We start from the raw sequence: 23,719 nt of genomic DNA, 5'->3' as shown, positions 1-23,719 counted from the left end.
GACGCTTTGTTAAGGGGAAGTGGATGGCGCCTGGAGGCGATGCTTTATTTACGAGGGTGCTTTGAATTTAATTGGGTTTACTTAGTGATTTTATTGTAGTTCGAGGACGGATTTCAACTTGAGACGTTTTTGGGGAAGATTTTTATTCGATTTTTATTGGACCAAATTTTAATTTGGTGGGAGATCGGCTAGAAGGTTTTAAATGATAAATTGTCATGGGGGAAAATATGACAAGTTAGTAGATTAATTATAAGTTACTGGATTAATTGTATGTGATTAAAGTTGGAGGTTTATTTAAGTTTTGGATTAAATCTGCGTTTTCCTTTAAGGGATTTTAAAACAGTTAATTATCATTTAATTAGTTCTTCTCTTCGTTTCTTAACAAAACATATAATTAGTAAATTTATTTGATTCATAGTTTCAAATAGTCACCTTTTATTGCACCCTTAAATAATCATTTACCTTGAATTATTGATTACAATCTTTCTAATTAACAATCTTCATCTCGAATAATAGAATTCTTACTGTTTCTAGAATGTTTAATAATTTTTAATTGTTTTTCTCTCTATATTTTAATATAAATCAATAATTAGTCTTTTATAATCAAGCAGCAGAGTTTATCAAAGTTTGCAGCATAAAAAAGAAAATAATCTAATATATCATAATTCTGTTTAAAACAAATATTCAAAATTTCTGCAATAATTATAAATAATCCATTGCCTCAATTTCAAAGGAAACCTCAAAAAGCCTGCAAAGTGAAATACACGATAATTGTCTGAATAATGTAATTAGTATTCCAACATTACATCCTCGCAAGAACATCCACGGAAAGCCTTCTCCAAAAGGTATTTAAACAAATCATCTGCAAGCCCTCAAATTGCAAACTCTAATTGCCATCTAATCCGCGTTACGTCAAAGAAAACACGGAGAAAGAAAGTCCAATTGCAAACTGTTCTACGTTACAGCTGTCTCTCGTTGATATAATTCGTTCGGCGGAGAGACAAATAGGAGGAGAATGACAAAACCAAGTCTCTGCGTCGTATTTCTCGTCCAGTTTTTCCGCTGTGGATTCCTCCTCTTTCACACAACTTAACGAGAATTGTTATTAAAAAAATACTTTCATGTTTACTCGACGTTTTACCTCAAACATCTCACGCTGCTTTACCAAGGAAACTTATATCATCGAACGTCAAAATTTCCTTAACGCTGCACGCAATTTGCATGCAATTGGTTAACTCATCGACGACCCAGTTGCAGCAGAATTTTTCCCAGTGACGCGTGGTTAAAATACACGAAGCGTTTCGCATTTAATTATATCGAAACTAAAAATAAAAAAAGGAGAGGCCCCAAGCGGAAAGTAATATGATTCTGGCGGCTATTAAAAACTCACGAGCGGAACTTTTCACGTGGCGACTAATGAAATTTGGCCGTTGTTCAATCCGCGAATTAACTTTTTACTGGGAGATCGATTATTTCCACAGCTTTTAACGTTTGAAATTTCCACCTTCGCGTGGAGATATTAACGTGTAGTATGCATTCGTTGCACTAGAGTTGCATCAATTTGGAGATCTCTATGGATTTCTTATTGCACAGTAATATATGAAGTTGAATCGATGGAATGAACGATTCTCGAAACTTTCTCACATCTCTGATGCACTTAAGTGATTTTATCCCCAAAATATCTCACTTGCATTAAATGAAACTTACTTTTCTCGTCGTCGTAATCTTCCCTGTAAAGTACCTGCCCGTCAGCCGACTCGTCGTCGACGTCCTCCCTGATTACGTACGGCCTCGCGTTCTCCTTGTTCTCCGGAGTGCATGGTAGAGCCAGGCCGAATCTGACTGGACGACTGCTGAAAGAAGTGTCGAAGAAAACGAGCCAGATATTAGAAAACATGGTCGAAATTGCTTTTTAATGGGAATTTAATGAGGAGAAGTTTTGTGGGTGTATTTGAGGCTGATCAGCATTTTACTTTTCTAGCTAAACCACCCCCTTAAATCTTCTATTTTTAGATTCGTATTTCTTGTGATATTACTCGTAAGTAGAAGATACCTGTTTCACACAGACATTTTCAATCTTTCTCTGTTAACACGTATTGATGGTACATAATATTTTTATTCGAGATTAATCAGCCCTTTTCTCTTGAAAGTAAACCATCCCCTTGATTTCTCTATTTTAGGATTCATATTTTTTGTAATATCACTCGTAAGTAGAAAATGTCTGCATGAAACAGGCATTTTTTACTTTTTTTCTTTAACACGTATGGATGGCATACAGAATTTTTATTCGAAGTTAATCAACCCTCTACTCTTTCAATTAAACCACCTCCTAGATTCTTTTATTTTAAGATTCATAATTTCTGTGATATTACTGTTACGTAGAAGACAGACATGTCCTGTTTTAGACAGACATTTTCAATCTTTCTTTGTGAACACGTATTAGTGGCACACAGTATTTTTATTCAAAGCTAATCAACCCTCTACTGTTCAAAATAAACAACCCCTTTGACTCTTTTATTTTAAGATTCATATTTTCTGTGATATTACTCTTAAGTAGAAAGTGTCTGTTTCACACAGACAGTTTCCACCTTTTCTTTATTAATACATATCGACGCTATACAATATTTCGTCGATATAAGCTCACTACTCCCTAGCAAACTTGTACCATAGACTATGTTTTTGAAGTTACAGATAACCTGAAGATTGAACAAAGAGAGAAAGGACACATGTCAGTCTTCAATACACCCACAAAATCGCTCCTCGGTCATGGTTCTCGCTACTTAAGGCCAATGTTCTACTCTACGGACGTTTCAAGTTACGAGATGCACATGGAGGGGATGAAACAACGCCAATGACAAGGTGTAGGGTGGGGAATGCACAGTGGTGACGTCGATGAAGATAACAGAAGCAACTTGCTAGGCTCTGCGTGAAACGGACACGGACGTCCGCTTCTGAAATTGGGTTATCAACGACGTCGACGCAGATAACTGTTCCCTTCGCAATGTAAATGCGTTTTTTCCTCCCCCTAGCTACTGTAATCTCGTTATTATGCGACAGAAGGGATTGCAGTTATTTCATATTTTATCATATTCGCGAGTACTCGAGTGAATAATTGTTCTGATGTCTGGGAATTAATTGTGATAAATTTGCTTGTTTCTGTTACCATTTTTAGGAGCAAGAGTAGGATTATGTTGGGGGTGTTAGTATGCAGGACTTTGTACACGTGGAAGGTTTTGAGCAGTTTAGGGAGTTGAGATTTTAATCCTTTGGACTTGACCCATTTTTGTATAGTAAGTTAATACAAGATTTTGTGTAATGCTGTTAAATTACTATCATTTAGAATATTTATTTTATTATTACTGCAAGGGTTATTTGAAGCTAGGTCATTCTAGGTGTTAGATATTTGAAGCAGAGGTTGGTTAATCTTTAAAGTAGTGCAATGGGTCAAAGTATCAAAGCGGTTAAAATGGTAGACATTTACAGGGTACAGTGGTATAGTAACAGAAACATGAACAAATGTGTGAGCAGGATGTTTCAATATTAAAATGTGTCTAAGGAATTGAAATTACTCAACTATTGAATCAGATACTTATTAAAATTTGTCAACTTTTCTATGGCAGTTTCTAGCACTTCAACTTCAACTTCTTGTAAGAACAAATTTATTTAAATTACCACGGGAGAGGTAAAAATAATTTCATTTTTCGTTACGCTGTTCTCGGCATGTAGCACACCAAAGGCTGAACAGGCAGTAAAAAAAGCTTTCATCGATGCATCTATGCATTTAGATTAATGAAACGTTTAAAGCCTCTTTTAAAAAGTTTATACTAATTCATATAATGGAAGTGACTGTTTTCGAAAATGTTCAGATATTCAAATATCTAATCTTCAAAATTTTAAATACTGAAATATATAAATTTGGAACTTCCTAAATTTTTAGTACGTTTCAGTATTCCAATTTCAAATATTCTATGTTCAATATTCAAATGCTCTGTATTGAAAGCTAAAACTGTATCTGGGCATCTTTGTCCAAAAACAAGAAAAGCTTCGTGCCTGAATTCTAAAATCATCCTAAATTGCAGCATCCAAATAATTCCAAATGCATAGATTCACCAAATCTGCAAGAAATCCTGTCTACACCCCTTTGCATCGAATGTCGTCTAAAGAAGAATCTCAAAAGTTCATCTTAAATGACAGTGTTTTCCCCTGAGCGAGCTTTCAAAGAAGCGAACGAGCTTAAAAGCGTCGAAGCCGCGGCGATAAGACGCAAGATGTAACGATTAAGAGACGTCAGTTGGTACGTGACGTTTCTTAATCAGCCAGAGCCAAGTGGGCATGGTCTGAGGTTGATGGACGTATCTGTCAGAAGGGTTGGATCGAGATCCTCGTGTTCGTCGATCGATGGTTCGAGGTCTCGCGCGGACAATGGAACGTGTGAAGCGTGGGCGAGAAGAAGACAGTTTATACATGGGTTTCCCTAAGGTTTTCTCATGCTTAAGGTCGTACGTTTACCATGCTCACGGCGCTCTTGGTGCTGACACACAGAGAGACAAGAGGGGAATACAAAAAGGGGAATAGAAACAGAAAGAGAAAAGAGTGAATGGTCAACGACAAAGGTAGAGAAAGGCAGAAAGGTAGAGAAAGGCAGAAAGATAGAAAGACAGAAAGATAGAAAGACAGAAAAATAGAAAGAGAAATAGAAAAGGGGATGGGGCAGAAGATTGTTCTCTGCGATCAACCACCGTGGATCAGACAAATGTTTATACATATAATATAGAAATATTTATATATAGATGTAGTATACCATATTGGTTCGCGCATGCTTAGTTAGACCAATGGCCAATTACCATGTTCTTATCCTAGGCCTCAACGGTGGCCTTCTGGTTAAGCATAAGAAAAATACGACACTTTACTGGTGACTGATATATGTTAATGGGATGAATGCGCGAACATTTTCTCGTGGGATGTGAATTCTTTTTATGTCGTTTCGCCCTCTCCGGATCATCGTTCTACCCCTTCGACTCGATCGACTTTGAGACTGGGGTTGAACTTATTTTTGGGACTTGAACGGAACACTTTGCACTTTGGATAGTTTTTTTATTGATTTTCTTATTGATTTATGACTGAAGGTCTTTTTTAATTATTGAAGATTCGATGGAAGAATAATTTCTGTTTGAAGGTAAATTAAATTGTGATCAAATATGGCTAGATTGAAATAGGAAAGCGAGGATTCTGTTAAACTTCTACTCAAAACTTAACACCTTTCATGCAAAACACTTTAAGGTAATCGTAATTGAAAATGAAGATGCGTTTCTGTATTGAAATTTCGTATAATTAATAACGTTACAGAATATTTTGTTTAAAGTTAAACAAGATATCTTGTGATCAATTAAATTTTTCCTGAATTCATATGCTATTCTATGGATTTTTAAATGAATAAATTTGCTTGCAATTTAAAAACCTAGAATATATTTTTTAAAACATAAAATGACCATACACAGAATATGATCGTATTAGTAAAAAAACTAAAACAATTATTTTTTGCTGGAAAAAGGACCAACAATTATTCAACTCACTTTTTAAATGATATTAAATATTCAAATGTGCTTCAATATTGAATGTCAGACTGTAATATTAGTAATATTGCGTGTTGTAATCCAATACAGAAAGTGCATCTTCAATCGCCTCCATGATATAGATTATTCATCTATGTCTGACCACATACGTGGTATTTCTACTTCCTCAGCCTATCCACTCTACGAACAATTTTTTACGAATTTCTCAAGTTTCACTGAGGTCGGCGAATTTCCCAAGAGTCTCCCAAGTACTTCAGAATATAAGATCAGACATTTATCATACTGAAACTCTTGAAATTTTTACACATTTTTCTACCGATTTTACCTGTGATCTCAACTATGAATAGTCCTTCTATTCCTAAAGAAATGAATTAAAATGTCAAAAATTCTAAACGAAACATTATCATTTTTCATTCTAAATGAAACATTATCATTTAAAATATTTCAGTTTATCATATTTTTTTTCTAATTAAAAAAAGAAATGTTTATAGTTATAGATTAATTAATATATTAAAATACTTTCCATCAGAAGTTTTGCTGAATCTAATCTCAATGCAATTGACTTTCTAATTATAAGATACACACAGGTGATCAAAGATATTCATCTTATCAAATCACCAAAAAGAAGACAAAATCTGTTTCAATTCCCTATCATAACTCTACTTAATCAATTACATTTATGAAAAATTCCAAATTGCAAAAAGATACAGAATCCATACGATATTAAAAAAGGTAGATAAGTACACTCTGTAATATTTTAAGGCTGAAGCAAATTTTTAAGGAGGTTCCATTTCTCTAAATTTATGTTATAAACACAGGTATTTGCACAAGTCTAATAATAATTAGATTACAGTCTAATAATTATTATTTATCCACTCCTCAGAGTGACACTCTCTTTGCAGCCACCAAAATGTGAACCAGTGCCCCGTTCACTGTCCCTCAAGAAACTACAAACTCCATTCGTCCAACGACTCACGCGTGTCGTACAGACTTTGCAACTTCGCGAAAGTCTCAAGACCCGAAGCGGGCTCTGTCGCGCTATTTCCTCTCAATGAATAACAGAACGATCCAAAGAACTCGAGAGAAAGATAGAGACAATGTGAGAGAGTACGGTGCATGTGCGCGTGAAAGAAATGACAAGACTATAGAAGGTGAAGAACGATGTTCCAGACGAGCAGGTTACCCTCTTCAAGCCTTCGAGACGTTTTCATTAAAGCCAGCAGTAATTAAACCCGCGAGGGGCCGCGTTGCGCGTTTGATGATCAATGAGACGCCTCCAACAGCGCTTAAAGGGAAACAGGATCGAATGAAGAGAGTAATTATTCTGGCAGCTGGCTCTAAACGCCTTTGAACCCCTGAAGAGGGACCTGTTTCTCCGACGAAGTTCATGTAATTTTGAAAGGAGAAAGACTCGAGACCATTCAGCCCTCTTTTTAGATTTTCACCAAGACTTTTGGTCGAATCAGTGGTCGTTTGAATGCTGGTCATCGAGTCTTTGAATGAGTTGGGTTCGAGGTGCTCCTCAGGGCAAGCTGTTTGGAATCACACTAACTTGAAGGCGTGCAGCTCCTGACGAAGCGTCAGCGGCCTGTTCTCCTGCGTGGGCGTGTTCTGCGGCGTTCCAGGCTCGCTTCCCGAACCCCTTTTCTTCAGCACGCTCTTCAGGGGCACCGCGTAGAACTTAGGCTCCTTCGCGGGGATCTTCTCGACCCTTGATGTGTCGATGGTCGGGTCTGGCTGGGTGATCCTGGGCACGTACATGTTGTCCTCCTCCTCTACGTCGAAGTCCTCTTCGTCTTCTGCAAGTACAGTTATTTTAAATATAGACGATTAGTTTTAACAAGTACTGCGTCAATTATTATTATACAGAACTTCTATCATATATTCGAAATTATTCCTATTATTTTACCGAATGTGATACTATTTCTGTGAAGCACAGATTTACAAGCCTCAAAATTTGTTATTTTTTACGAGCATAGCGAATTTATAGAGAAAAATACTGTATCTTTATGCCTAAAAGAAATTTCTTTTTATCCTCCGCTCTTCCTCAACTTACAAAACAGAATTCCATTTTTCTTAATAAAAGCAAAGGAATTTTCAATTTACTTCCCTCTCAATACTCCTTAATTTTCTAAGTTTGTTGAAAATTGCAAAGTTAAAATTTGAATACGTGTTTAAAGCAGAACCTCTCGAAATTCGTCTTTGCATTCCTTTTCAGTCGTGTTATTTCAAGAGAGACTGAAACTTCGCCTTTGGAAAATTGAATGAAGTTGAAGTATTTCGAAGTTCGTTTAAGTTAATAGAGCTTTACCTTCGTCCTCGTAGTCTGATGGCAATGGGTTTCGTATTTGCCGCTGTTTAGCCAGTATCAAGGTGGGACTCGAAGAACTGAACATCGGCGGGGGTGGAATCGGCCCGATCTCGCTCAACGGAATCGGCGGTTCCGGAAGCTCCGAGAGCATCAACGTGTTCTGAGGTGGTAGAGGGTAACACCTCTCTATCACCTGTTGGTTCTCGTTGCTTTGGTCTAGAACCCCCTTCTCCACTGAAAACACACCAAAAAGAAACTGGTTAAAATTCAAAGAGTGATTGGGTTTACGATGTGTACGTGAATTCTTCGATAGTTTAACCCTTTTGCTATGACAAGGGATTGAAAAAAAGGTACAGATCTCACTGATAGTATTAGTGATATATTACCTCCAGATTGATTATTCAAAATTCCTAATAAAATTCTAAAACCACTATCATCTTTTTTAGATTTGAAAGCTGAATCAGTATTTTTAAACTGTGGATGCATTAAAACTCGAATTAGCATAAATCTCCTGACCTCATAGCACACATAATTATTGTTGGGAGCTCAGAAATTGTTAGTGGATCTGATTGACTCCGCAAAAAAATACATAGAGATAACACAGACACATATCGACTCAGCACAATTATTATAACTGTTTAAATATTCAACGTTGTAAAGAAGTAAAAATACCAAATCCCGAACAGGACACAGAATTCTTGGCTTTTTTTTCTGACACTCAATAGCGATTGGTTAGTCGTAAACCTTCTGGGCAGACGCACGTGAAGACACTGATGATTCTGAGTCCTTGGATAAGGCTCAGGTCATTTACACGTTCGTTTACGTTCCCCTACCACTCTACGAAAGTGGGCGAAATATAAACTATTTTGACATTGGTCTTCTGTTCTCCCTTCCACAAAATTTCGGTTTTAAGAAGGAGAGACAGAGGTTTCGTATAAATACAAGGCACAAGAAAAAGTAGAAGAACTAAAAGAAATCTCGAAAATGCATTTGTTTGTGTTTGAACTGAATCACGAATTTCTAGTGAATAAATACTGTAACATATAATTGAAAAAAAAGTAATATATAAACAGCTACATATCCAACTTTATTTGGTAGCTTCTACAAAATTTCTAAAATTTCTAACTAAATTTCACTAGAACTTAGTCTAAAATAATCAGTAATTAATATTTCCAACTAATCTATTTCGTGCTTTCACAAATGAAGCACTTGCATAATCCCTCAACTCAAGGCCCGCAGTAACTATAGAAACACAAGAAACTCCTTCAGATTTCGCGAATCCATTGAACGTTATAGATACACAATGCATTTCTAAAAATGTCACTTCTCGTTGGACACGTTTTATTCATAGGCACGGAGGCTCTGGTCGAGAGTGTCGCGTGCCAATCCATTTATGATTCACAGGAATTATGATTCATCCAGTAGTATAACTGGCGGAAAGGTCTGGCACTGTTCGCGACGAATTGCGAAAATTTCACCGTGGCAGTTTTTCCTCTCCGCGGATCCTCTGACGACCTACGTGTCCTCCCATTTTTTAACGTCCACCACTTCGTGTCACGGTTCATTTGTCACGCGAGAGGAGCAAAACGTAACGGGTGAACGCTGCTCGGTGTCGCGGTACGAAATTGCGTAACCTCGTAATATTTGCATGATACGTAGATTCCATCCAAGATTTCAAGCTCCACGTTAAAATTGAAATTCTTCCTGCAGTTTATTAAGGTTATTCGTTTCATGCTCGCGATTGATGGTTATGGCTACAGCAGTTTCATGTTGATAGTGGTGTACGTTAGCGCTATCGATTATTCTATTAAATTTCCTTTGATATACTTGTTTGGGAAACTTTTGATACCGATTTTATAAGCTCTATGGTTAGATGAAAGGAACTAAATATATGTGTATATTATAATATACAAGATGTGTAGGTATATTATATAAAATATACGTGTATGTTATATAAAATGTATATGTATATTATATGAAAAATATCCTTTTTTATTATTCACCACTTTTCATAGAGTCTAATGGTTGGCATTTTAGAATGACATTTTAATTATTAAGATGTGAGTTATCAACAGATTCTTCTGGATGCTGTAAAAATCAAAATTACTTGAAATTGCAATGATATTTTCTTAGATGATTTCCTGTTTCTACAAGTTACAGAAAAATAGGGTAAATTTTTAAAAATCTAGACATTCAGTTAATTTTAACTTCATGTCTTTCAAAATTTATAGAAAACAAAATACGAATAACTTTTTTCGACCGTAGGGGAATAAAGGAGATAAAAGATAGAAAATTCTAAAAATATGTTTAAGAAAACAAACAATTAAAGAATTAAGGCTCCTGCAGCGCGGCAGAAATTGTTTTGTCAGAAACTAGGTTTCGCAGGTTTAATTTGAAATTTTACAGGCAAATTTTTTCTCTATTAAAAGATAGTGTATTTTCACTTTTCTGTTTGGTTCCTTTGTCTAGTGTAATCACTATGAAATATATTCGGAAACGATGTTTTTATTTGGTTATTCTACTGACCATTTAGAAGCTTCTTCGTAATTTACAAATGCATTTGTTAATCATATGAGACAGGACACGTGATAGTTTTTAATTAAAGTTGCATCTGTCCTGCGATAAATTCAGCTCTTGGAATCTCCAGTTACACGTGGAATTTTAATTTCGTATTTCGTTCAGACTCATTTCAAATTTCGAGCACGCGTCGAGTGAAAAAAATCTCTTAATTAAAGAACTGTTTAATTCTGCAACTAAAAGGTTCCGCTCGTTTCGCCCTGCTTTTATACTTTTTCACCCTTGAATATGTTTGCACCGAGAAATCTTGAAAACACATCGCTGGTGTTGCAAAAATATTCTGCAAGATTTCGATGTCATTGGTGGAAAAGTTGCACTAAGTCTCCATCTCAGGAGCTTTGCTCTATTTTAATAAAATAACAATTTGTGATACTCTACACCTCATTAAAAACTCATTATAAACTTACCAGAATTACTGTTTCGTTTTAACAATCTTGCATATAGAAAGAAAAGACACATGCAGAAAATGTAGATAATGTATACCCTCATCCAAAAATATTGAAATACTTGCTCAGTTGAATCATACGTATTTGAAAGAAGCTCTAGTCAGTAATGAATTGCACTTAAAACGTTTACAATTTGTGTGAAACGTGCCTGACATAGAACTTATTCTACTGTCGACGTACACTCAGTTGGTCAGACATAGCAAAATCAGTAGAATAAGTCCCAAATCAGATATGATGAAACCAGTAGATTATATGCCAAGTCAGACGTAGTAAAGCCATTGGAATAAGTCTCGAGTCAGACACAGAGAAATCACTGGATAGAGTCCTAAGTCAGAGACAGAGAATTCAGTAAAATAGGTTGCAGGTCAGACACGGAGAAATCAGTAGAATAAGTTCCAAGTCAGACACAGAGAAATCAGTAGAATTGGTTTCAGGTTAGATACAGAGAAATTAGTAGAATAAAGTCCAAGTCAGAGACAGAGAAATCAGTAGAATAAGTTCCAAGTCAGACACAGAGAAATCAGTAGAATAGTTTTCAACTCAGACACAGAGAAATCAGTAGATCAAGTCTTAAGACAGACACAAAGATTCTAGTCTTATTTTAGCGTATAGAATCACATTTTATATTACAAAATGGCAGTTCATTGAAAATAATAGGTACTATAAGTTAATTATAAATTCATTTAATTTTCGAGTATTTCGTTCGATCGTTTTTCTAAAATTTTAAGCAACGTGTGGTCAACCGATGACATCGATTCACGCAAGTTTGTATCCGAAATTTCGGCAGGACACAACTTCAGGAATAGTTGCGAGAGATCGCTCAAATTCCTCACATTCTAGGCCTGGCAGTTGCCACGAACCGTGAACCAATTCCCAACTCGTCGAGGTCGTTAAAATCGATCGTGGAACCACTTATCACCGGCGGTAACTTCCCGTCTGCTGTTTAGCAGATAATTGAAACGCTCGGTCCCGAGGGGGGATCTATAAATAAAAATTTATGTCTCCGCGGGACGTCGCCTGTAAATTCTCCTGAATTTATAATCCACTGCTGATCGAAGCTTACGACCCTAATACCAAGACGTAAAAATACGATCGGCGGGGACTGTAAGATGTTCGCTGGTAATAGGATAATGAATCTTTGAAATTTAAAATATCTGAGAGATGTATTGCCTGTTTATGAAGGCTTTGACGTGTTTTATAATTGATTTTCTACGTCGGTTGCTGAGCGCTCTAGTTATGCATAATTTATAGGTACTTCATATTGGATTTGTGAAATATGTTCATTTAGAAGTTGAAGTATTTGAAATATTGAAAATATTTTGGAAAGTAGAACTCTTTCCTAGAGTTATGTTTGAGAAGACTGTAAAATGTCTGAGAAATTTGAAAACTGAAATATTTTTTAGGAATTTATGAAGCAACTGGTGAAAGGAGTTTCAGGTACGAAGAGATAACGAGGAAATCAAATGTATGGAAAATGGGACCATGTATGATCAGACCCTCGATTTATCTGCATCTATATATTGCACATGTACTTCAAACGTGACACAACTCAAGAAACGTGATATTTTAATTACAGCTATAAATCAGTTTGGTAACTGCACCTCTATTCATTAAAAAAAGTTTGTTAGTTAAACATCAAAATTATTCAAAGAACTCTGGAAATAAGAATTACTAAGTGTTTAAATAATGACGAAAGAATCATCTAATGCAAGTAATGCATAACTATTTCTTAAACTATTTATTCAAGTACGATAACATTTATTCAATGAAACTATTCTTTATATCAATATTACATATTTAATAAATAATTTTCTCTTAAACTTATAAATAGTTTTTTGATTTCTCTCAAAAACATGCTCTTTCGAGTTCAGTCACTTTTGAAGTACATGTGTGATACGTAGATATAGATAAATCGAGTGTCTGACCATAGTCGGTTCTACTTCCCTTACACTTGAACTGCTTCCTATTTCTTCGTATCAAACACTCCTTATATTTATGATAATATGTATATACAATACATATGTTTTATGTATAATTCTTCCATCTCAAAAGCCTTTTCCTTAACTCAAATATATTCCCTCAACATCACAGAACCTTAGTACCTTCTATCAACATCCTCGTGCCTCTCCCTATCTCAATAAAATCCTCCATAGCCACAGTTCCATCAGCCCGATCTCAAGACAGTCACAAATCCGCAAAAGGTTGTACCTCCCCCGAAGACCCACCCCCAACACGTGTCGCGAAACCTTCTTCCCCGATCCCTCTCTCATGCCCCAGACTCCAGCTCGCCAAATGATGCAATTTCTTCGGGGTCGTGACCTCTGCGCGCCATTGGAAGCTCGGTGATCGAACGAGATTATAGACAGAGGAACAACCGACGCTTCCTCGAGGGAAAGCAGATCACGTCGGGGAAAAAAGGGGCTGGAAGTAGCCGCTGGAAGTCAGCGGGGGTGATTAAAGGGCTGAGGGGTGAGGCAGTTTCTAAAATTCCACGTGCCTGACGGCGAGGAGAGAACAGGGGAGATGGAAACCTGTTAGGAGCTTAGTTCCACCTGGGAGAGCTATCACGCTGTCTTTTACGCGTCGCGAGTCTCCTGCAGGCTCCCAGTTAAGTGCTAGCGACAAGGGTGCCACTTGCTCGAGGACACTTTAGCCTTTTAGTTAGCGCCCCAGCGTGATGGGAAGACAGTTTTAGGCTCGAACCTGTCTGAGCTTTCTTGATAGCTTGACACTGGTATTTAAAGTTTCCTGATCGATAACGAGATAGTGTGTATCGATAGTGAGCTGGAATGCTAGTTGCTTGGCTAAATATAGGGATTCGTGACTTGAGAATGTAGAGTGGTGAAGAAGGGGATTCGAAATTAATGCAGAGACTGAGAATGAAGGTGAAGCAAATTGGGGGAAACACGACTGGACTTTATGCACATGGAAATTTGATGAACTTTGGAACTCATCTGAATAAAGTTTGGAAGGAGTATTCTGTTAATAGGGCTGAATAAAAAATAGATAAATTCATTTTCGGATTTCTTTAGAACTTTATATGTATTCCTTCATTTTTTGTCAGATCGTGAGAGAGAAATACACTCAATTTAAATATACTCAAATTATTCAATATTAGCAAATGCACTTGGAGATATAGGTAGCATTTATTAATTAAAAGAGCAGAAAAACAATTTTTTTTGTATTGAGTCATTGGTTTTTTCAAGAATTGAGAAAAAATAATTTTTCTCTCTAGGAAACATTTTTTATCTTTTCAAATTATTTCATTTTTTATTATTAAGAGTGATATAAAGTAGAGAAGGGTTCCCCTGCACAGGCAGATAAAAAAGTATCTGTCAAACACGGAGCCATAAACTGACACTAAATATTCCATACAGGAGAATAAAAAATTCTTTTTAGTAGCACGTCAGTGAAATTTTGCCTCAAAAAGTAGCGCTGTTATCTAAATGTTTTTCCACGACTGCTTTCAAAGTCTGCTCGAAACGTTTCCCAAGACCTTGTTTTCAGATAACAGCTGTGTATATGTAGCAAGATTTTGTTGGAAAGTAAATTTGAGAACGAGCATAGTTAAGGACAGCTTCAAGATAAAAGCGAACTTTGAAGTTCGACTGGTAAACGGAAGTTTTAAAAGGCAATTCGCGACGGCGAATGAAAGTTTGTCGTTCCTAGCTCTTCCTGAAAATCTCGCGGGATTGATGGAAACTTTCAAGTTCCGGTTAAAAACGAAGACGTTGCTCTCTTTTCATTCTGTTTGCATCGTTTCAGTCGACTCTGGCACGTCGATCAAAGGAATATAAAATAATACTTGTGAATGAAGCAATTTTGGGCTTTGCAGCTATATGAATGCAATTTATTCTAGAATTTTATATTAAATAATTCAATTTTATAGAAGTTTACTGTCAGTTAATAGTACATGATGTCAGAAAATATCAATGTTAATTCTTCCACTTGCAATTTTTCAATCATTAGTGTTGCTATTGTTACTACTGTAATTTCGAACCTACATACTTTATAAATTGTTTTAAAAAATTGAATTTTTTGTTGAGAATTGTTTTTCACCTTCTCACTAATCTGATACAATATTTCTGAAAGTAGTTTGAAGGAAATATAAGTCTGAAAGCTCATGTGTTACACGTATTGATTCATGTCTGACCATAGACAGACTGTTTTCACTTACGCGCTGTTTCCTCTCCTGTAACATACCATTCTCGCACTGTAATTCTACTTGTCATATTTCACCATAACCTTTTCGTTTCTATTATCTGGGAGGCTCTGGCGAATAAAAGTTTGAGTACACAAAAGCTTCAAAAGCTCCAGCACTTCCTTTACAAATCCCAATGTGAAGCGATTGCAACATCTCTTTATAACATTTACGAAAAATCCCCATTTTCATTTTACCCTTTGCTACCTACATTCGAACAAAATGTTCACAGTTCATTATTGAAACGTCTTGCTATGGATAATATTAATATTAATTTTCTGTGAATATACAGTACCGCTCATAAATATTCGAACGATTTCACAAATTTGGAAAATTACAGATTTATTAGTAGCAACCGATAAAATAGATTAAACTAGAACAGACTAATTTTTAATTACTGCTAAAAATACATTTGCTGTAATTATTATATATTTAATTTTAAAATAGAATAGAAATACGAAACAAATGTAAAGAATATACTTCAATTACTACAAAGAAATCTGTATTTCTCTCAACACGTGATATCGTTCGAATACGTAAGAGCAATACTGTATATAAAATGGTGAAATAATTTTTGGATACAGTATAAGGGTACGAGATTTCGTTATAGGAATTTAATACCTCGCTTTAACGGAGGAAACGCGATATTGCCTGAAAGTTCCTTGATAATAGTGAAATCGCGATTTAACCAGGGGGTGTAATATCCATACGACGACGTAATATTTCGTCCAGTGTAACGTCAGGTCGTTCGACAGCGCAGACCGTGCAATTCTATTTTTTTTTTCTCTTCCCTCAGAACCTATTATTTCAATCGTAGCGCGATGAACGTAATCTGAAAAGCCGATAATCTACATAAGCCGCTCGTATTATTTTTACCGTTTTCTCGCGTCGGACATGGACCGTTTCATTCGAGGGATTACAACCAATCGTTCGTAATCTGACGCAAGAAGTGAATATCGACAGAGAGCTCGATACTGTCGCCAATGTTATAAAATTAAAAATTGGAAAGTATTTTTCTTTTAATAAAAATAGAATGGTGGGTGTTGACTGGAATCGCAGTTGAAATTTTAATGAAAATTCGATGGGAACTTTTAGAGCTGTATTTGTATGGGTATTTAATGAGAAGTGGGCGTCGAGAGTAATCATTCTGTAATTGGAATTGAAATGTTGATGTGTTTTCATGGATTTTTGATTTAATATCGTTATAACTTTAGTAAATATCATCGTTTGCATTTATCTTCTATAAAGAGGAGAGAAAGAATATCTGTCAGTTTTGTAACCATTTTTCCTGTATCAGACCATGATCATACTTAGACTTCCTAGCTCTAGGTTGTTATTAATGGTCATCACTAACAGCTATATCAATTTTAAAAGAAGTTTTAAAATAAATGCAGATAAAGACATGTATCCCGAAATCATTATTATAATAAAACTTGATATTCAATGACCTCAATAGTTGCAAACAATTCCTTCAACGTGAACTCTATACAGGGCGTTTAACTACAGTTAGAGTAACACTTAAGGGGCTATTCTAAATATCACAATAATCTGAAAATCAAGACAAAGAGTTTTCAGTTGTTACTTATAAGAGTTTAAAGAAATGAAATGGTTATCATAAGAATCTATGATTCTCGATCCAGACAGTGATTACGCTAATCACTGCTCTTCATGGCCTGACTCCTGGCTTGCTGTTGATAGTAGAATTATTTACCTTGTCAAGTGTCGAGTAAATTTTATCAATATTGAAACACCTCTAACTGGTCCTTTCAAGAACGAATTTTGTTGCCTTATAAGAACAATTGTTTATGAGTCATTAATTATTAATATTTAATAGAAACTTAAATATACAGGTTTAGTGCTATCAAACAATCACATTCGTGAGTTAGTGTTTGTGAGTTAAGATACAATATTACCGACCATAAAACAGTTAACAAGCATAGACTCGAAAGCAATTTCATCCCCAAAATTTTCCTCCACCTGTAGCCGAACACCCTGCATGAAAATTCAGATCTAAAGCACCAGGAAACCTCATCCCAAAAATTCTAAAACCCTCTGTTCGAATCTACTCCCCCAAGAACGTACTATACAGCGTGACCAGTTGAACTGGAAACCTTTCGAGTATTGGTAGCACTTGCTGTAAGTGCTGTAACATTACAAGTGCTTCCAACACTCATTAGAGTGTTTCCAGTTCAACTGATCACCATGCAGGATTATGAGATGTTGGCTCATTACCTACAGACTGAAATTGCCAGAGAAAAGTGGAATCGTCTACTATGGAACAAGGAGCACGAACGAAACAGAACGCACCAAAGTGAGGTGTAGCAATACTGAGTGACACTAGCGTGGACATATTGTGCTCCACTGACAAGATAAGCCCCGAAAGCAATAGATCTGTATTCCTGCCAGGGCTCATCTCATCAGCAAAACACTATACTTATTTCTACAATGTCTACGCCAATGTCACTGACCATCATTGCATCTCACTTCGCTGCATTCCATTTCATTCACGTTTCACCATAGACAATTCCCCTTCTCGCCCCTTTCAGTTTATAGATCCCGACCCAAGATCTCACAACCCTCCAGGCTGATCAGTTTACCTGGAAACCCTCTAACGAGCGTCGCCAGCACTTCCATTGCTCCATAATTCACAACAAACACCGCCAACACTCGAAAGGTTTCCAGTTAAACCCTGTACATTCGCATTCCACGAGAAGTCACCTGGAACGCATCAAACTGAATGCCTTTCAGGAGACTTCTCGATAGTACTCGCTATCTGACCGCGTCAGTCACTCGAAACAGTGGTATCTTTAAAAAAAAAGTGTTAAGCCGCAAGATTCGAAGCAGTGCAGAAAGCTGAGCGTGCGTGAGACATCTTGCCTATCCCCTCTCCCTCCACAGAAATCGCAGCGATATTCTCTGCCGTCTACGAGCGAAACGGTACTCACTGTCGAACAAGATCAGTCTCCTGGCTACCACCCTGGCTTCCAGGGTGTTCGGCCTACATGGCTTTTGCTGGTCCCCTGAATTCGGGGCCGTCGAGACCGGCACGCTGCCGGTCGTCGCCGTGCCCTGATTCGCTTGCGGCTCGCCGCTCGGCGATACCGCGCCATTTGCACTCTGTTCAGTCTTTTCCTTCTTCGGCTCTGGAACAGAAAAAAAAAATATCGAGACCGTCAGAGCGGGCCACAGCGATCTGACTTAACGCGAGCCACCAATCGGTCGACCAATGCTTTAGCATCCACCGTTTTGCTTTCGAATTTTTCGAATTTCGAGGCTCTGCCATCGTAAACTGTCTTTTCGGTTCGTTGGGCAGCCTTCTGCAGGGGGACGGTGGTAAGTTCGTTTTTCAGGCGCGGTTCTTCGAGCGGAAAGCCGCAGTTTGGAGGCCTGCGAGCTGAGTCGTGAATGTGTTCTGGGATTGTTCGTGAGTCTGCTTTGATTAGTGGGTTGTAGTCTTTGTTGGTTTTATTTTTGTGGCTTGGATCTTCTGGAGGGGCTGCTGAGGCACTTGGGACGAGTGTTGGTTTACTTACTTTTAGAGTGGTAGATATTGGGTTGATGATTTTTGTCAGAAATGGGACGAACTTTTGAATTAATCTAATAATATCGGAATAGTAATAGTATTGGAAATAAATAAATATTATCGAGATTGAAGTTTAATTGAAGTATACTATTGGTCAAAAGATTGAAACAATTCTTCAAGTTAACTCTGATACACTATTTTAGGCGAGTCTGAGTTGAAACTTAATTTTAGTTTTCAGTACTTTTTTCGTGAAAATTAAATGCACACAAAATTAATTTTTAATATTACTTAGAAAATTACATCCTCGTATATAAATTAAGTTTGCACTGCTGTATATGAGAGTAATTAATTTAACTGAACCTTCACGTGAGGGTTACCCACATAGTACACTTGAGTTTGGGAAACTCAATTTATTTCATTATAGTGAAACACAAAAGACTTTAATTTTGATATACAACTACTACTTTGCCATACAGAATAACTTTAGTAATTACGTATTATCAAGTGATTTTGAACTATTGGTATATTCACAAATCGATTAAAAAGATTTTAAAAAGGACTAGTTATTAGAAAATGAATTCTGAAAATAATTCTTGTTTACTTTAATAATTATAAAATGTTTAAACAACTAATAGTACATTAAAAGGAAGAATATATTGAAAACTATATACGAATTCAGAAGTATTATAAGTATATAATATATCATTCTCTAAAACAGGCACATGAAAATTAGATAAAAATTCCAAAAATGTATTCAAGCAAGGAGACACATACAAAGTAGAAAAAAGGAATAATAAACGTGCGAAAAATACAAAAAGTTATAAAATAACTTAGTCAGTTCTGTTCCAACTACCAACACTGCTATATTTGCTACTTATGTCATTCCACAGATATGCAAAAAATGCAAGAACTGCAAAAAGTTGCAATTTTAACACCCTGATATTTTTTAATAACATTAACGTTAATTTTTTCTAATATGCTCGTATGTAAGCAAACTTAAAAAGGTGTTAAGGTGAATCATAATCTGAAGTAAGATAAAGTGGTTCTACAATTTTTATTCGTTCTAGTTTTATCCTCTGTTCGCTTAAAGGACTTTTTCCAGGAATTAACACACTTTCATCCGAAGAATAAAAGTTTTAATGGGATGAAAAATTCATAGGAGATTTTACTTCATCTACCAGCGTCCTAATTCCTTTTTATGTACCCTTTCTTACGTCATCATACGTATCCATTTCCAGGGATAGTTTTTTGGGCGACAGAAGCCCGTGGAAAAGTCTTATTAATTCGTGAGTCGACTGTAAAACCTCTTCCCTCTATTTATTTCGTTTATTATCTGTTTTACTGCGTTTTCACGAGTCACATTCGACGAATTGGCGGTACATTATGGACACAGAAATTGCAATTTCTCCTATACAGTGAATGATAATAAAGTCACATACGAAACAACTTTCTGTGACATATTTGTCTAAAAATTGTTAGCTCTATACCTGCTTTAATAAATTTAATACATGAAAAATACAATTAGCGAATTTTTAAACGAAGCTTCAAGCAGATAATTTCCTCTCTAAAATAATGATTGAAATGTAATGAATAATTAAGAAGCAAACGAGAAAATTAAATTAAGGAAATAAATGAAACATTTTCAGAAATGATTACACTCGTTTGAAAAACTGATTTTCTCGTTTCTCTTGCTATGAAAAAAATATGTAAAAATGGCGCATATTGTAGAAGTTTTATTGCCTCAAAATATCTCGGGACTTTTAAATTGCCATTTCATGAAGCGACTAACGCTCGACACCGAGAATATAAAAGAGGAAACATTTGCAATCGTAAATGAAGGATTCGTCGTCATACGGGGCGAATTCGCGTGGATAGAAATAAAACGAACGATCTCGTTGCCAGATGCGGGTTCAGATCGTTGACCAGGTCTCACGTCACAGGCTCTCTGACTTTGTCGTCGTTCAGTAGTTGAACGTCATCGATGACTAAGTTCTGTTTTCCGAGCTCGAGAGTATTTTCAGAGGATAAACTGATCGCGAGCATGCTTTTGCAATGGCGTTTTCACTTCCTTTAAAGGATACGAGTTCAGGAGTTTCAGAAAAACTGAAGAAATTAATTTATGCTTAGATCAATTAATTGATTCTGATTAATAGAAATTGGTTAAAACGTGGCTAATGAAATTCTAAGTAGTAAAAGCATATAATATGGGTCTTTCAGAAGTCAGATTGAAAAGTTCCATTTTTTTGTAAAATTTGTAATTTTGTCCTGCAAGTATGTGATTAATTTAATTTCTTAAAATTATAATATATGATAATTTCATAACTGAACATGCATTTTGGAAAAGTTTTACTGAACTTTCAGCAACTAGGTCGAACATACTTCTGAGCCTTCTCGAAGAATATTATAATTTCACATCACTCACGCTATAACGTAAGAGCACACAATTTCATAGTATTTTCAAATTTGCCAGACACAAGGTATCCATAAACTAGGAATTAAAGTTACCAAACAATATTAGCATAATATTTCAATGCTTCATCCAAGAATGCTTCAGCCAAGACTTGCAACATGCTAGTGAGTAATAATATTTTTGTCGAAACCAACATAGTCTACATCTAATCTATTTTGTAGTCATTACATTATTATGCTACAAATACGTTATGTAGCAATTTTATTTAAAGATTTCTAGACATTTACTAAATTCACTAAACGAGCATTAAATAAAAAACTACACTGCTGTAAAAGTTAGCATGGCGAAATTGTGTACACTTACCTCCCTCTATACACTATCCTAATCACCTCTAACTGTAATACACTAAAACTCAAGTTCCTCGAATACTAAAAACAATTCACAAAGTCCATCGAATCAATACACAGATAACGAACTAGAAAGACGCAGCAAAGCCTCTTACATCCCCAACGCCACTTCGGTAAAAGATATTTTTATATTCAATTAATATCAAAGTCACCCAGCATAAAGAAGCATCAAAGCTCTATCTGCTCTTCGCTGTCATCGATCCTTCATCGCTAGAATAATTGGTCAAAGGTACCAAGGGAATACTAAAGCCCACGCGTGTTTGATCCCAAAGAGTCTTCAAAAAATCATTCAGCTACAGAGACAGCTCGGTAATTAAAGGCTTGCCTACGAGACCTGGTCAGAGAATGGATGCAGAGGGAAAACGTGGGAAGAAATGAGGGAAAACAAGGGAAGAAAACAGGAAAACGAGGGAAGAAAAGAGGAAAACCGAAAGAAGGAAAGCGAGGGAGTGCAGAAGCCCTGGAAATCCGACGATGACGGATCACCGAGCGAAATGAGATTTTCGTTGGCTCGTGAACAGCATGATACACGCTTCTACGGATTTCCCTTGGATAGTTCCTCGACGTCGACTTGGAAACGCGCCAATGGAATTCCGCGGGCGGGACGTCGTCGACGTTGTTAATAACGTCAACAATGTAGAGGAGGACGAAGGTCGACGGAGGGAAATCGACGTCGGGGGTATTTTAGAGGAGAGCACGCGGAAGAATTTCTCGTGAATTCCTCTTTCGACAGTTCGGGAGTCAACTGCTTGAACTTTCTACAGACCTTTTTGCTTGAAGTCGATGTAGAGAGGAATCGAATGTGAATAATTTTTAGGTAAAGAGAGGGTTGGTTTTAATTTAATAGGTGAGCACAGTACTTCCTTATTTTGGAACAGAAACTAGTTAAAACGTGGCTAATGAAATTATAAGTAGTAAGAGTATATAATATGAGCCTTTCAGAAGTCAGATTGAATAATTTGATTTTTTGTAAAATTTGTAATTTTTTTCTTCGAGTGTGTGGCTAGTTTAACCCTCAGATGGAAGAGCCTGGGTTAGGTTTAATCTGAGTATTTTGTGTATGCTCTGTGCAAATGAATAAAGAATCATTTTTTGTGTTTTGCATACCTGTTATTCTCCAATCATCCTGTAGATGTATAGTATCATACGATTGTGATAAAGAAATGATTTCTAAAGTATATTTAGTATGGGTCCAAAAAGACTCAACTTGACCTCTTACATCGTGGGCGAAGGTCAACCATCCGAGGGTTAACTTCTTAAAATCGTAATATATAATAATATATACGATATAGTCTCGAAATTCATTGTAACGAGCTTACAGAAGACATTCCTACAATTCAAAACGAAAAGTCTCTAACAATACCAAATCAAGAAATCCATTAATACTCACACCTCTTTCCCAATATTTACTTTCCCAGGGCATTGCTTCGACAGTGAAATACAGTAAAAATAGTCAGACTAAAACACTCAGAAAAAGGTAGATGATAATTCCTTTCATAAACATCCTTTTAAAGCTTTTACAAACAACAAAACAGCACAAAACGACTGTCCACTATTTGCCAAAAATTAAATTCACATAGAAGCTCCCAAGATACAACCAAAAGATTCTCACCTAAAAATCAGCACTCAACTCTTCTACTTTTCTCTTTTTTCCTCAAAGGAAGAGTCACTTTAAATATCCCCAGTCGCGATAACACACCTTGTCACTGTCTGCACTCCCAAATCACTCCACGATTTTCGATCGAACTCCTCTCTTGAATCTAATTTTAAGCACCTGGTATGGTATTCAGGTGCGAGATCCGTGGTTGTTTCTCGACACGGACGACAAACGTCACGATTATCGCGAACGCGCGCGTCGTTCCGCATAGTCGGGACGCGCGGGTCGAACTGTTAGAAACTAGAAACTCGCCACGGCTTAAAATAGATCAAAAACGTCGGTCGAGATTGCGTCGACGACCAGCGCCGACACGCGTCGACCTTCTCGACGCGCGTCCCTCGTTACCCCAGATTCCTCGTTGCCACTAGGCGTCGCGGAGACAACGCGACGCGCTTACGATCAACCATCGAGACAACAGCTTCGTTTAATCGAAGGACGTGGTTTTTATGGGTTTTTTATACTTTCTAGAAATCTGGTCTCTGCTAGTAGGTGTACAATTATTTCTGTGAGAGTGTTAGAGAGACTGTTGAAGGTTCATTTAGGTCCAAGCAGACGAGGTTTTGACGCACGATCTCGTTGTGATCGTATGTCTGTCTTCGCTGTTTGTAATTGGG

General features: G+C 36.6%; 1 protein-coding gene and 2 long non-coding RNA genes across 8 annotated transcripts in view; all 3 read right to left on the bottom strand.

The window, feature by feature from the left end:
• The window catches only part of LOC143178038 (phosphatase and actin regulator 2), a 309,101-nt gene that overhangs the window by 7,507 nt on the left and 277,875 nt on the right, over positions 1-23,719 (bottom strand). For 4 of the 6 annotated variants that reach the window (XR_013001702.1, XM_076376454.1, XM_076376456.1 and 1 more), the window contains exons 5-9: positions 18,054-18,251; positions 7,885-8,118; positions 7,126-7,372; positions 4,845-4,877; positions 1,708-1,853 (exon numbers count right to left, since the gene is read on the bottom strand). Coding sequence is in view for 5 of the 6 variants with exons in the window: in XM_076376454.1 (XP_076232569.1) it covers positions 1,708-1,853; positions 4,845-4,877; positions 7,126-7,372; positions 7,885-8,118; positions 18,054-18,251 (858 nt within the window). In the remaining variant the exon portion in view is untranslated. The remainder of the gene's footprint in view (positions 1-1,707; positions 1,854-4,844; positions 4,878-7,125; positions 7,373-7,884; positions 8,119-18,053; positions 18,252-23,719) is intronic. The other 2 variants (XM_076376452.1, XM_076376453.1) reach the window with 2 other exon arrangements.
• Positions 14,881-16,004, bottom strand: LOC143178223 (uncharacterized). Its single transcript, XR_013001743.1, has 4 exons — positions 15,996-16,004; positions 15,730-15,956; positions 15,085-15,315; positions 14,881-14,992 (listed from the first exon to the last, which is right to left on the bottom strand). It is a non-coding gene; the product is annotated as an uncharacterized LOC143178223 (long non-coding RNA).
• LOC143178041 (uncharacterized) lies at positions 15,815-23,322 on the bottom strand. Its single transcript, XR_013001709.1, has 2 exons — positions 23,061-23,322; positions 15,815-15,940 (listed from the first exon to the last, which is right to left on the bottom strand). It is a non-coding gene; the product is annotated as an uncharacterized LOC143178041 (long non-coding RNA).

This window comes from Calliopsis andreniformis, chromosome 4, assembly GCF_051401765.1.
Source record: "Calliopsis andreniformis isolate RMS-2024a chromosome 4, iyCalAndr_principal, whole genome shotgun sequence".
Taxonomy (NCBI): domain Eukaryota; kingdom Metazoa; phylum Arthropoda; class Insecta; order Hymenoptera; family Andrenidae; genus Calliopsis; species Calliopsis andreniformis.
Note: the sequence above shows the minus strand (reverse complement) of the source record. Positions and strands in the feature narration are given on the sequence as shown.